The sequence below is a fragment of the Belonocnema kinseyi genome, chromosome 2 (genome assembly GCF_010883055.1).
Source record: "Belonocnema kinseyi isolate 2016_QV_RU_SX_M_011 chromosome 2, B_treatae_v1, whole genome shotgun sequence".
NCBI classification, from domain to species: domain Eukaryota; kingdom Metazoa; phylum Arthropoda; class Insecta; order Hymenoptera; family Cynipidae; genus Belonocnema; species Belonocnema kinseyi.
The window spans coordinates 44,827,456-44,842,476 of NC_046658.1; the positions used below are offsets into that span (position 1 = coordinate 44,827,456).

The window sequence follows — 15,021 nt, forward strand, 5'->3', positions numbered from 1 at the left end:
TCAAAAAAGTAAGTTTTTTGGCTTTAATTTTTAAACTAAAAAAGTTACAACTTTTTGTCTTAAAAAAAAAGATGCGCAATCAAATTTTACATCCATATATATTTTTTGAAAATTAAAATTCGAACATTTTTTCTAAAGCCTCCAGGGGACTTCGTTTTCGCACGAAAAAATTTTATGTGCCCTTATTGCATCTGGACACACAATTGAAGCAATATTGAAGCTCAACCCAAAATACATATGTGCATATGGGCATATAATTGGAGAAAGATTAAATTTTACTTCCAAAGGTTGAGGATTAAATCTTTGATTAAAAGAACCTTAAAAATGATCGCGTGACCGAGTGACGGTCAGTTGTGGGGAAATTTAAAAACCAATTTGTATGCTATAGTTATTTATGTATAAGGTAGTCCGGCTATTGGATCGATCAGAGGAAAAATCATTAAAATTAGTTTTTTTTTTGCGGAGAAATGTGTTCTCTTTCACGTAATGTCTTTTTCAGGGGTTTCGCGGGCTCCAAAAATGGTTAATTTTGGCTTTAAAACACGTTGAATATTGGTAGGAAAACTTTTTGTCATCCAGAAAATATAATGCAAAATTTGAATTACTGCTCATTTATACTTGCTTGCAGGGTACTTGAGCTTAATTTTAGAAAAGTGTAGCCTAGAATCAAAAATGTAGCTAAAATCGAGTCAAATCAACATTTAAATTTACATTTTATTATTATTTAAAAAAACATTTTATTTATTTTGATCACCATAAAAATTCGTAACCTAATTTAGTAATTAATATCATGGACAAATTTTCTATATAATTCCAAGTTTCAGAAAAAAATAATGGAGATAGCTTTGACTAGCTTTCCCAGTAGCCAGACTACTTTAAACTTATCATAATCTTTATTTTCTGTGTTCTTTTATGAATACGTACACATTGAAAAAACCTTAAGCATGTAATAATTAAAGAAGTAAATACATTCTACTTTTGGAAAATGTAGTCAGGGATATACGATTGGGTGAAATTTTTGCAGATTTAAATGATTTTCTTCCCTTACCAGGTAAATTGTAAATAATGATGGCACAATGTCTTATCGAATGAGTCTCGTTTTGACAGATTCTACGATTAAACTTTTTTTAGGACAATGGAAGCCAGTAGTTTTCTTGAGACAGGATATTGTTGATTCTTTTTATTTACGCATATGTATATGATGATGACAAATACTGAGTTATTCTGATTTGTTTAATAAATAGATGGGAGCAATTTCCACAACAAGCTGGTTGGAATCGGAGTTGAATTGGAGAGGAGTGATGGTCCTGACAGATCCCAAGAGCTCTTTTCATGTCCAGAAGAGTAAGAGAAACCCAAGAACAAGGGTTCTTCACGCCTGTCTGAGCACCGACAAAGATACCAAAGAGGTAAGCATTAACTTATTGCAGAATGTTAGGATTCAGGTGTGTTTTGGATTGAGAAGTTGGTTAAGAGCTGTTACTGAGTTGAATTAACAGAATTATAACATTCAAGTTGATTAGGAAACTGAAATTTTATTGAAATTGAGTGCACTTTCCAGTTTCTGTTCTGTTTCTCTTTATGATTATGACTTTTTGGTCCAAGTTTTGTACAAGCTTTTAGTTAGTTTTTCCCTACGTCTGCTTAGCAACCAACTAGGAATCTTGTCAGGTGCTACTGAGGAATGTAACGTTGCTTCGAGTGAGAAACTGACTAGGAAATCTAGAAGGAATCTAGTTAGTTACTTACGAGGTACTTACGTAGTTTTTAATAAAATTATTTCTATTTTTAAATGAAATTAACTCTTATTTTCAATAATATAAAATACATTAGAGATTTTCCAGTCCTCGTTTGGTCGCTTGCCTTGTTCAGTTCTTGCCCGCCTTAATCCGCTCGGTCTTACCTCCATCCCAATCTTTAGCGTTCGAGTTGACGCTCGACAAGGCCGTTTTGAAGTCTTTGGAGGGCAGTGTTTCAACCCTTCCGTTTTTTTCACATAGTCAAAAAATTTGCAAAATTAACAGTGATCAGTAAAAATTCATGCATTTTTGAATCATGCATTTAATGTTTAGTTTGATAATCATTTAATAGATTGTCATTTATTAAATACTTGTTATTAATTATTACTTAATAATTATAGAGTTTTAAATTTATTTATTTGTATTCCATTGTTATTATTGGAATGGAAGCTTCTAATGTGTCTCCTAAGGGTTTACATTTTTCTTGCACCTTATCCCCGTAATCCGAACTGCAAAGAGAAACAGCTTTAAGTAATTAGAGAAAATCTATTTCTTTAGAAATACCGGTCCCACGACACTCCGGAGATGAACAATTCCCTTGCTAGGTTAGTGTTGGCCGCATGGGCCGCCGAGGCTCTTCCAGAGGGCGAGACCGTAATTGAACCCGCAAGCCGACGGAGTGGGTCCAAAGCTTACGCTTTAGAGTTTAGCCCTCACGTCAATACATTTTTTTTTCTATTTTCTTGGTTAGGAGTATTATAGTATATTATTTTTTTCCACTTACCCGGAAATAACTTATTTAATAATTTATTCCTTTTGCGGAAATTTCGCACTCGATTTCTTGTTAATTTCCTTTTTCGGCCCATACCATAACCGACCCAGTTGCAACACAAAATGATTAAAAAGGAGCAATTAATTACTGCACTGTTCATCAATCAGCTGATCGCTCGCAACGCCACAACAGCTTTTCCCTCGCTTTTCTTGGCTAAACCCTAGACAGGATAAAGGGCGCTCGTTCCGAACACGGAAAATCTGTCAGAAATTAACAGGGATCTTTCGAGTTAAAACTGATGAGGAAATAGTAGTTAGTTTGTATCCGGGTATTGACAAGGAAAAACTAATCTCGTATCGAATGAGGAAAATTCATTGATTACTAGTCAAGTATATCCTGATTGAAATCTGTTCATAAAATTCTAGTTAGGTTGTGACGAGATACTATCAAGATTTTTCAACCTAGTTTTTCCACATTTCAGCCCTACAAGTTCCTTTTGAGTGTTAAGGAAGGTCTAGACCAATTTCTACTCTGGTACGTATTCTAATGATCGTTTAATTATTTGGCATGATTTCAGATACCTTATCATCAAGAAAGTGAAGTGCAAGTTACCAAGCTAGGTGAAGGACCAAACAGCCTCCTCACACCAGATGAAAGTTTTCCAACAACGAGATTGAAGTGCTTTCCTTTATATAGTGTTCTTTTGGCCTATAATGCGACAACCATAGATTATTTGAGTTTAGACAGTTCGGATGCCCAGGACGAACAACAGGTGAGAATATCAATTTGTTGCTAACAATTAGTAGGATTGAGAAAAATTGTACGTGTGGGTCAGTAGAAAGAATACAAAAATTGAAAATCTGGGTATAATTTTATGATAATTTCTGGTTCCCAAAATAAATTGACAAATTATTTAATTAAATCAAATATAAGGGTCTCGAGACATAAGGACGTAAGTACAGGGCTTGGACCGTGCGACTGTTTTTGAATTAAAAAAAAAAAATCGACTCTTTGTAACTTTTTGAACAAAAATGCAATTGATACATTTTTTCCGTTTTTTTCAGAAGCTCGCTACACTTAGTTTTAATTTGAATCACAATGCAACTTTAAAAATTAAAATTCGAGACTAGAGAATATTGTATCATTTTAGTTGAGAACATTAAAAATTTAATGGTTTCTAATTAAAGTTTTATAGTTACCTTGAAAACATTTTAAATGGATTAATTTCAAATACAGTCTGCACACTCTTTCTCCTTTTCCCCCTTTCCCCCTTGTTAAAGTATTTCTCTTTTTTTCTCTGTTTTCGAAAAAACTTTCCCTTTTCCCTCTTTTCTCAATTTTTCGCTTAAATGCGAACTGAGTTAATATAATCCAATAGGAAAATCGAACTATTTTTCGTTGAAAAGCTAATTCCTTTTGGTTAAAGATTTATATTTTATGGTCAAAAACGATGTATTTATTAAAAATTCAACATTCCAGGCTAATAAATCAACTGTCTTCTAAAAAATTCGTCTGTTTGGTTCTATTTCAAATTTTATAATTACGAATGCTTGAAAAGATCGAAATGTTTTATTCCTTCAATTTAGGAAGGCGTTTTTACTTTTATTGTTTGAAATATAATTGTAATCCATCTTAAACGTTTTAATTATGTATGTTTACATTATTCTGCACACTAAAATCATTCAGAATTCCAAAAGTAAATATTAATATTAAAAAATCTAATAACTTTAGCGGAATAAATTTATTTTTGTAAACGGTTTTAGTGTATAGGTTATATCATTTTATTATCATATTTTTTGCAAATACATACAAAAGGTTTATTTAAAATAGCTCTTGAGGTACACTCAGCACGTGAGTGGAGAACAGCTGGCCGCTTCGAGGGTGGGAAATTGTCTGGAATTATCCTTGCAGTCTGCCATTTGTTTCGATTTCAGAATGTAGTGGGTGTGGCGACTGGTCAGAATTAGCTCGAGAATTAGCTCGAGAATTAGCTCAACTTATTGTTTTCTCTCATTTGGAATCTCACAAAGCTAAAAAACTTCTGGATACTGAAAACCACTGGCTTCTATTGACATAAAAAATTTTGAACTTTCTCTTTAGTTTTGACTCAACTTATAAAAGCTCGTTAGTGTTTAATTTTTGCAAAATTTACAAAGTGAAAAAATAAATTTTTACATATGCTTAATTTTCCACTAAAAACTGAGTATTCAGAAATAGGTTATAAGTTTATGTATAGTAATATAATATCGATGTATTCCGTAGAGAATTTTGATGACCGTTGTTTTGATTTTAGAAAACCTCGTTATTCCTTTAATGCTTTCCGATTTAAAGTATCGAGTTCCTGTTATTTAAAAATTAGAATTTATATCTTTGAAATAAAACTCAATTAGTAGTAAGCCCCCCCCCCCCAGAATTTTCAACAACAAAAATTATTTTTATCCGAACAGTTGCATCAATAACCATACAGTTAAACTTTCAATCCATAGGGGCCAATTTGTAACAAAATAGTTTAATTTTCAACCAAATAGCTAATATTTCAAGCCAAAAGGATTAATTTTTTCGAAGACAGTTGAATGTTCATCAATAAAGTTAATTTCCAACAAGATAATTTATTTTTTAACCAAAATAGATTTTCTGATGAAAAAGATTAATTTTTAACCCAAGAAGAGGATTTTAACAAAAACAATCATTTTTAACCAAATAGTTGCATTAGCAGTTGAATGAACAGTTTAATTGTCAACCAACAAAGATGACTATAACAAAATAGTTTAATTGTCAACCCACAAAGATGCATTTTCAACCAAATTGTCGAATTTTCAAATGAAAAATATTATAATTCAACTAAAAACAAGTCAAATTTTCAAGGCGAGAAGACGAATTTTTTAGAAGACGTTTGAATTTTCAACCCAAAAAGTGGAATTTTTAACAGAAAGGTTCATTTTCAACCAAACAAGATGACTCTTCTACCATTAAAGATAATTGTTCTACCAAGAGACAAATCTTCAATCAGTTGAATTAAATGAAAAAGACGTATTTTAAAAAAGTAGTTGATTCTTCAACAAAATAGATAATTTTTTAGTCAAGAAATATGAATTTTCATCCAAATAGTTGAATTTTCGACTAAAAGAGATTATTTTGAACAAAAAATGGATTTGCCAAATTTTCAGCTAAAAAAATAATTTACATAAAAAAAAATTTTTAAACAGTTTATTACAACAAAAAAGACGAATTTTTAACCTGATAGTTGAATTTTCAACTCATTTGATACATTTCAAATAAAAAATGGAATAGTTGAATTTTTATTTAAAATTTGCATTTTTAACTGATTTGTTTAACTTTTAACCAATTCTATTTTCAAACAAAGAGATGAATTTTGCACCAAGAATTAATTATCTGGAATACAGTTGAAATTTTAACTCTAAAGTATGATTTTTCAACAAAAGCTGTTAAGGGACATTTTGGCACTTCGCGCTCGATAATCTATTTATTTGACAAGTTCGCCCCTTTGGCTTTAAAGTCCAACTGTTTGGTTACTAATGTAACTGTTCGGGTAAGAATAATTTTGTTTGTTGAAGATTATCTTCATGTTTGATGATGCATTCACCTCGCGATACGCGCTTGGTATTTTGTGATTGTAAATTCTCTTTGGTTAAAGCTCCTCCGGCTTTAACGAACACTTTCTCATCACGTATCTCATGCTTCGCACTCAATTTCGTCGAAAATGCGAACTTTTCTACATCATGTTCAACTCTATTATATCAAATGTATATTATATTTATTTCTGTACCTCAGTCTGGGGCTGTTTATTCAGATATTGCAAAATAAAGTGCAAGTCTTATTTTTAATGATTACTTTATTATTTGTGTCTTATTTTGTATTAAATTGTATTCTTAGCCACTCTGAAAAATGTATATCATTTCAATAAATTTATATTATTACCATTCATAATATGCATTAGTATTGGAACAAAAGTGTTCTCATTGTCTTATTTTATGATTAAAAAAATGCGCATTCAATTAAAATGAATTTATTATTAAACAATTTAATGCAACTTGCTTCGTTTTTACATAAATTTAATTTATTTATATTCAATGTGGATCTACTCGTCCTATCCAAGAATGAATAATAACAAATTTTAAAAAAATTTTTTTGGGTAATCAACTTTTGTCTGTTAATTTTAGTTCACACTTCGTGTCGTTTTTCAAAACATTTAATTTTTTTATTATGAATGTTTTTTTTACAATTAAAACAAAAACTACGCATCATATTAAAAATTATCCATGACAAATTTGAATGAGTTTTCCCTATTTTTTGGAAGAAGAGCAAATTTTTCCTATTTATTATTTTCATAGCTTGTGTCGTTTGTCCACAAATTTTTATTTTTATTTTTAATATTGTTTTTCACGCAGAAAACAAAAACTGCTCATCCTATCAAAAAATATTAGTTCAAATTAATAATTCGTAACAAATAATTCCACTGAAGTTTATGGACAGTCCTTTATTATTTAAAATTTGATTATGTACTTTTTATCACTCTGTTCCTGGTGATTATTGATATTTTTTCTGAAAAATAAATCAGCTCAAGAACAAAATGAATGTTTGTGAAGATATTTTTTTAAACAAAATCTTTCAATATTATTCCTATTAAGGTATGAAGGAATTATAATAAATATACCATCTTTTTTCAGGTTCTCGACACGATTCCTTGGGATAAAATTCGTATCTCCTTGCTGTCGATTCACTGGAGTTCCCACCATGGTGAACTTGAAACGAAAAGTCTGATCGATAAGTTGTCCAGTAGAAGGTACAAGCTTCATCCTAAATCAGAAAATGGGAAGTTGATGTTCCTGTACACTAGAATGGTCAACATTAAGATATAATTCAAAACATTGTTCACTAAGATGCGCAAATAATGATTTTTATCGAGAAGTAGGCTATAACCATCATATTAATAGTATTATTAAAATAATTTGAAACGAAGAACCTTAATACGGAAAACCCTGTACGGGATCCTGTAACTATTCCTGTACGTGTTTCTTTGCTAGAACTATGATCAGATATCGTACAAGAAATGTTATAGGGTCAGCATAAGAAATTGAGACACGAACAGGTATATTGCACATGAATATGTAGAGAAATACGTAAGGGACGAAGGAATCCTTACGGGAACATTTGTACGTCCTATGCGGCCGCGAACAAACATTCAGGGGATCCTGCAAAGAATCTAGTACAGTTTTCTCCGTATTGGAAAAATTGTAATGTCAGTAACTTGATAATGTGAAGCGACATGGATTTCATAAATTGGAAGATCAAATTTACTAGGAAGAGAGCTAAGTTCAAGAGCACCCTGGTGTATTAGTTCCACTAGTGTTCATGTACGGGATCCTGTACAGGAGCCCTAGTGGAACGAATCCCCAGGGTGCGCCACGGTTTAGCTCTCTCGCTAGTGAGTTGAATCTTCAAGGGTATAAAGAGAGACAATGTATCAAAGGTATGTATCTATGCTCTTTTTTCATTAAATTTAGGATATTAAATTGTTGCCGATACGGAGGAAACCATGCTAGATTCTTTGGAGGCTCTCGGGCATATTCATTCGCGGCCACTTATAGGACGTGTATACACGCTCTCGTGAAGGTTCCCTCGACCCCTGCATTGTCCTGTACAATTTACAGGTTCGTGTACAGGTCCTAATTCTAGCAAAGAAACACATACAGGGATAGTTACGGGATCCTATACAGGGTTTACCAGCAGGGAATTGACACTCCGCTATGAAATTGAAGCCCAAAGGGGATTCTAACATGCCTTATAATACTAATTCCTCTTTACCGGATAAACCAAAAAGAAAGACATTTATTTCATATGATTATATCCTAGACTTTTTACATCGAAGATTTAAAAGACAGGGTTAAATGTATTAAGAACAGTATAAAGATTTTATTTTTCATAAGCATAAACAAACCAATCAATACAAATTGAATTTTCATGTGAACGCGAGTGAACACAAAGTGATAACCAGTGAGCTATTCTAAATACTTTAAGTATGGGCCTTAATAGTGCGTAAGACGAAATTTTTTGATAGTATCTGTAATTTTTAGTATCATAATTATTAACCAATCACTTTAAAGCTGCGCCCAATTATTAATACAAATCGAAGTAATAATTCTGTGACTGATACTTAAAAGTAGCTTCCGTTAAGCTTAAGTTTAGCTTATGTTAAGTATTAATAAATAATTTAATATATTCTCTACATGACGATCGGCAAGTTTAAACAATTATATATTTTTGTTTAAGCACGTTAAATATCGATCAAAATTAAGTTCAATTTCATTAACTGTTAAAATTGTTAATTAGGTCGATCGTCTATGAGAGTTTTAGATCTCTGATACCTCTAGCGTAGAATCATACTTTGCTACGTGAATTTTTTTTATTTTATCATTCTTTTGTTATATGAAATATGTATAAAACATAATACTGGTTATTGGATATATCCCGTTTTGTAGATAGGTGAATATCTCACTCTTCTCAGTAATTATTTTATAATTTTCTTACTACTTATTGTTAGCACTTTTTCTATAAGCAAGTATATTGACACACTTCGTATGCAATACAAAACACTATTATTTCTTAAACTGTTAGTTCTTTTGGTAATAAAAATGAGTATCACCTATTTTGGAAACCCAGTCTTTTGAGTTTTTTCACCAAGAATTTGGAAGATCATTGCATTTTCTTGATTTCGAAACTATGAAATTCTCTTATTTTCTATTAAATTAAAGTTGCAAAATTTCAGAATTTTAGTTACATTTTCACTCTATACTATGGATAAAATTTGTGTAACGTTCAACTAAAAGGATTTTATAGTTATGCCTTTATTCATTTTGTCTCAGTGTTTGTCTATAAACTTATATGAGAGTTTAATCCCTAGAGTTTTAATTTAGATTTTTTCCAATGAGTAATTTTAAAAAATTGAGTAAAAAGCGATTTAAAAAATGTTCTTTTCTTCAATCTAGGAAATGATTAAATAACTTCATTGTAAGCCTTGGGTAAAGAACATTTATCGCATCATGTTCAATATTGACCTGTGCAAGTTTTATGACAAGAGAATCGCTTTAACATTGTATTCTCAGACGGGGAATGGGTTATTGGGTTATCGCTAGATTAGTTAAAAATAAAAATAATAAAATCCCTCATTTTTGTTTTTGTAGAGGACTTTTTCGAAGTACCTAATATCTTTTTGTTAATTTTAAAGCACTTTTTATATTTTAATTATTTAATATCAGCAGTATTTTCATTTCATATTAAACATTTTAAATAAAAGTCTTTTCTGCTATTCAGGGTAATTGTTAAATATGGAGTCGATGATATAAAAACCAGTTTGCCTTTATCTAATTTTCATTTTTATGATAAAGTTTGACTTAAAAAAAAAAGAATCATTTTTACGTCTTTTCACAATATTCTTATTTAAATCATTGATATTATTTTTCCTAATATTATTTTGAAATGAGAGCTTCTTAAGATAAAAGAATTTCTTCTGGTAAGATTAATGTTATCTAATCTAATTAGGTGGATTATAGGTTTTTGACTAGGCTGTATACCTCATAAATAATTCGCAATAATGTGCTACTAGTTAATACTCCATTTTTCTTTGAAATTTTATTTATCTTTAGACTTTAATTTTGTACAAAATTAATTAAGATTATCATTAATATATTAAAAATGATTAAATTTTATTATTCCAATAGAGGGTCACAACGGCTATACAAAATATTATTAATCATATATTTATGATGATGTCAACAAAGGTGAAGTACATAACAATAGTATTAATATTAGTTTAAATGTTAATGAGTAGTATTATATTCCTAGTGATGAAACGTACTATTCACCCTAGAACTGAAACAAAATATTTCAACCCTAGGGATGCAAACGCTGTGTTTCAACCCGCTCTACAGGTACCGAAACTCGAAGTTTTAATAGAGGTGCTATGCATTTTGTTTTTTTTTCCAAATAGGTAGTTGATCATTTTTAATATGCTGTCGTAATGAGCATTCGTTGTATTTCTTCTTTACTTTTGTTTTGCCCGTAATTAACCCTTTGAGACGCGAATTTTTTTCATACATTATATTGTTATTTTTAGCTTAATATAGGTTTTCGGGGCCGCTGATTCCGATTCTGACGTCAAAATTTAAAAATTCAAAATGGCGGATCCGATATGCGACTGTATTCGGCTAAATTTCATTTTTTTATATTGGCCTAAAACGTCTCGGGGGGGGGGGGGGGGGGGGGGGGGGGGTCGCTGATTCCGATCCTAGCGTCAGAACTACAAAATTCAAAATGCGGATTCAATATGGCAACTGTATTAGGGTAAATTTCATGATTTTTTTTATATTGGCATAAAATGTCGCAAAGGCTTAATGTTGCGAAACTCTGTATGTCATAGGTTTTTAATAATCACTGATATTCAGGAACTCAAACACAACTCGTATATGTGATGAAAAGTATAATGTTTGTTTTGTGCCCCTCCTTAATTTCGACACGTGCGACCAGAATCATTCGCAGATTGAAAGACGGCATTTTTTAATCAACAAAAACGTATAATTTTGTATTTTCTTCTTTTTGATATCATTGGTATAAAGCATAAGGGAGCTACATATTATCTTACCCGGAATAGTTATTTGTGATACAAAAAGCGCCTGAGTGACACAATTTCGGCCGAGTTGGAAAGTTACAGTGATCGTCTCGTCTCGGTTACGCCTCGACTCCGACTCGTATTGAAATTTTAGTGGGTCTTGAAACACCTAAAAAAATCAGTAAATTGGGGGGGGGGGCTCGAGCCGACATCTTCCAAGATGACGACTTATTTCATGTTTTTGGATTTTCCTTGGAAACGGCTGTTTTTAGAGCAAAAATAGTTATATAATAAAACACTCTAAATTTTCTTCTGAATAAAAAAGATTATACAAAACATTGCCATAAAGTGATTAGTTTGCCCGGAGAATTAAAAAGATTGAACATTTTCGGAAGTTTATTATGTTTGCATTTGTTAGCGATTGCCTCATTGAAAACGAGTGCAATGTATTGTTTCGAGCTTGGCTGGAGGTAAACTAACGTGCGATATCGATAATGCTGTTGTAGCTATATTATTTATTTAATACTGAAAGTTATTTTGATCATTTTCAACGCTTAATTTGAGGAAGTTGCTTTCATTTCTCGAAATAGCGACTTTCTCATTTACTTTCCTCATGTCTTAGCAACGCATCTGCAAATTTTCGAAATTTTAAAATAATTTTTTGATATTAAAAACGGCCCTTTTCTGAACCTGTGTCAAAACTCTCGGAAAATCCGAGTTGAGCCTGGGGGGAGAAGTAATAACGAGGTATTTCCTGCAGGCCCACTTTTTTCTTCAAACGGTAGAAAACATAATGCACCCATCGTAAATAATCTCAGCTCCTTCCATATGCCTGACACCCTACAAACTGCATTTCACAGGGCATGAAGCGACCACGGTCATGTAGCCACAGGCGACTATCGGCGTCTCTCTTCCAGTAATTTCTATTTTTGTAAGACAACCTTTCTTCTCCCTCTAACATTTGACGTCTATTAAACGCATTTTTGGTATAAGAAAAAAATCATATGATAACTGATTTTTGCAAGAAGCATTTCAAAGGTGCTCCAATGATCGTATCAAAATTCAGTAATGATCAGATTAAAATAAAGCTTATAATCAAGCTCTGAAGTGAATTTAAACCTTCTGTTCAACACGCCTCCAAAATACTTCTGGCTTCACATCTACTGTTATTTATTTAGAAAGTCATTTGTAAAATAATAATATCGAAGATAATCCGACGAGAACAGAAAATTATTAACATTCTATGAAATAATTCTGATTAATACTTCAAGGGGAATAAATTAAAATAACAATTTTTGCATCTCCATTCTTCTCCCGTTAACATTTCACGTCTATTAAACGCGTTTTTTGTATCAGGAAAAAATCGTATCAGTACTGATTTTTGCATGAAGCATTCCAAAGGTGCTCCAATGATCGTATCAAAATTCAGTAATGCTCAGATTAAAATAAAGCTTATAATCAAGCTCTGAAGTGAATTTAAACCTTCTGTTCAACACGCCTCCAAAATACTTCTGGCTTCACATCTACTGTTGTTTATATAGAAAGTCATTTGTAAAATAATAATATCGAAGATACTCCGAAGAGAACAGAAAATTATTAACATTCTATGAAATAGAATGTCCAAACATAAGTTAAAGAGAATTTCATTTTTAATGAATGGTGATACAAAAATTGTTTTTTTTTTTTTAATTTTATTCCCCTTGAAGTATTAATCTGAATTATTTTATGGAATGTTAATAATTTTCTGTTCTCGTCAGATTATCTTCGAAATTATTATTTCACAAATTACTCTCTATATAAACAACAGTAGATGTGAAGCCAGAAGTATTTTGGAGGCGTGTTGAATAAAAGTTTTAAATTCACTTCAGAGCTTGATTATAAGCTTTATTTTAATCTGATCATTACTGAATTTTGATACGATCATTCGAGCACCTTTGAAATGCTTCATGAAAAAACTAGTTATGATATGATTTTTTTCTGATACAAAAAACGCGTTTAATAGACGTGAAATGTTCGGTGAAGAAGAATGGAAATACAAAAGTTGTTGCCCTGGGAAATGCAGTTTGGAGGGTGCCAGGTATATGGAAGGAGTTGACATTATTTACTATGGGTGCATTATGTTTTCTACCGGTTGAAGAAAAAAGTGGGCCGGCAGAAAATACCTCGTTATTACTTCGCCCCCCAGGCTCAACTTGCATTTTCCGAGAGTTTTGACACAGGTTCATAAGGTAAATGAGAAAGTCCCTACTTCGACAAATGAAAGCACCTTCTTCAAATTAAGCGTTGAAAATGATCAAAATAATTCTCAGTATTATATTATTATATATTATATTATATATTATATATCATATATTGTATATTATATATTATTATATAATATATTATATCTCAGTATTATCAGTATTATCGATATTGCACGGTAGTTTACCTCCAGCCAAGCTCGCAACAATAAACTGCACTCGTTTTCACCGAGGCAATCGCTCACAAATGCAAAAACTATAATCTTCCGAAAATGTTTAATCTTTTCAATTTTCCGGACAAACTATTCACTTTATGGCAAAATTTTATATAACCTTTTTTATTTAGAAGAAGATTTAAAAGTGTTTTATTATATAACTATTTTTGCTCTAAAAACAGGCGTTTCCAATGAAAATCCAAAAATATTAAATATTCCGACATCTTGGAAGATGGCGGCTCGAGCGCCCGCCCCAAATTGACTGAATTTTTGGAGTTCTTTCAAGACCCCCTAAGGAAGGTTCCTGACAACTAACTTGATTGTTATAAATTATTTCTATTTAAGCCCCCTCATTCAGTTTCGTTGACTGACCTATTAGGGGCCGATTGTCACGTACTATTTTTCATCGCACCAGTCAGACATAAGTGGGAATAGGTTGCATGAGTTCTAATCTAAAAAACCCGAGAGTCCTGAGACGGAGTTCAGTAATGTGCGTAGGGCAAGGAATCAATACTGAGATACCCTATGTACTCTAAATACCATTTGTAAAAATTTTACGGCCTATGCTAAAGCGTACTATTGTAGGCATTGTTCACAGTACCTAAAATCGCACTTATGATGGCGATGTGATAAAAAATATAATAATGAAGCATTAAATAATGGAAAAAATGACTTACTTGTTCTCCACCCATAAGTTGCTATGGTTTGCGAAGGATTTTCGAAACCAAGGTTTATATAATAAAATTTTTTACTTATTTTTTAAAAGTATGTATTATTTTTTCATATAGATTTTTAGTTTATCGTAATTAGGCGCAAAAAAATTTTAATCTTAAAAGTTTACCTCTTATGTTTTTTCTTGAATGTTCAATGGGCCTAAGAATGTATATTTATAGAAAAGTATAAAATTTTTCAAAAAATAAATAAACGGAGTAATTTTCACTGCTCACAAATGAAGAATTTTTCATTTTAAATACATAAAAGTAAATAAATTTTGATACTGAATCTTAACAATTTAACCATTTTAAATTGCTAATCTTCAAAATTGAACTGTTCAAAAAAAAAAAAAATAATAATCGTTTAAAATTAGGTTTTAAATTTTCGAAAATCAAGAATTTTTAATTGTACGTACAAAAATGTAGAAATATGAATTTTAAATCATTAGAATTGAAGAGTTTTGAATCTTGCTAATAGATGTACAATTAAAAATTATTCTAGGTTTAAGTTTTACAATTAAAAGTTTGGTAGTTTTTATGATTCACATTTTTAATTTCTTCAATTTGGAGGATTTAGGATAATAACTCAAAAAATTAAGGATTTTTATTTATAAATCTTAAAAAATTAATGAATTTCAATTTTATATCTTTAACCTTTAAACGGCCAAAACGCCACTACCGGTACACTGCCTTTCAACGGCCAATAACTAAGACTA

At 31.2% G+C, this 15,021-nt stretch overlaps 1 protein-coding gene across 1 annotated transcript in view; it reads left to right on the top strand.

Moving 5' to 3' along the window:
* Positions 1–9,183, top strand: part of LOC117167158 (protein Star) — a 75,155-nt gene extending 65,972 nt beyond the window's left edge. Inside the window, exons 4-6 of the mRNA XM_033351879.1 lie at positions 1,245–1,409; positions 3,089–3,283; positions 7,200–9,183. Of these exons, the coding sequence (XP_033207770.1) occupies positions 1,245–1,409; positions 3,089–3,283; positions 7,200–7,391 (552 nt within the window). The 3' untranslated portion in view covers positions 7,392–9,183. The remainder of the gene's footprint in view (positions 1–1,244; positions 1,410–3,088; positions 3,284–7,199) is intronic.
* Positions 9,184–15,021: the final 5,838 nt, after the last annotated feature.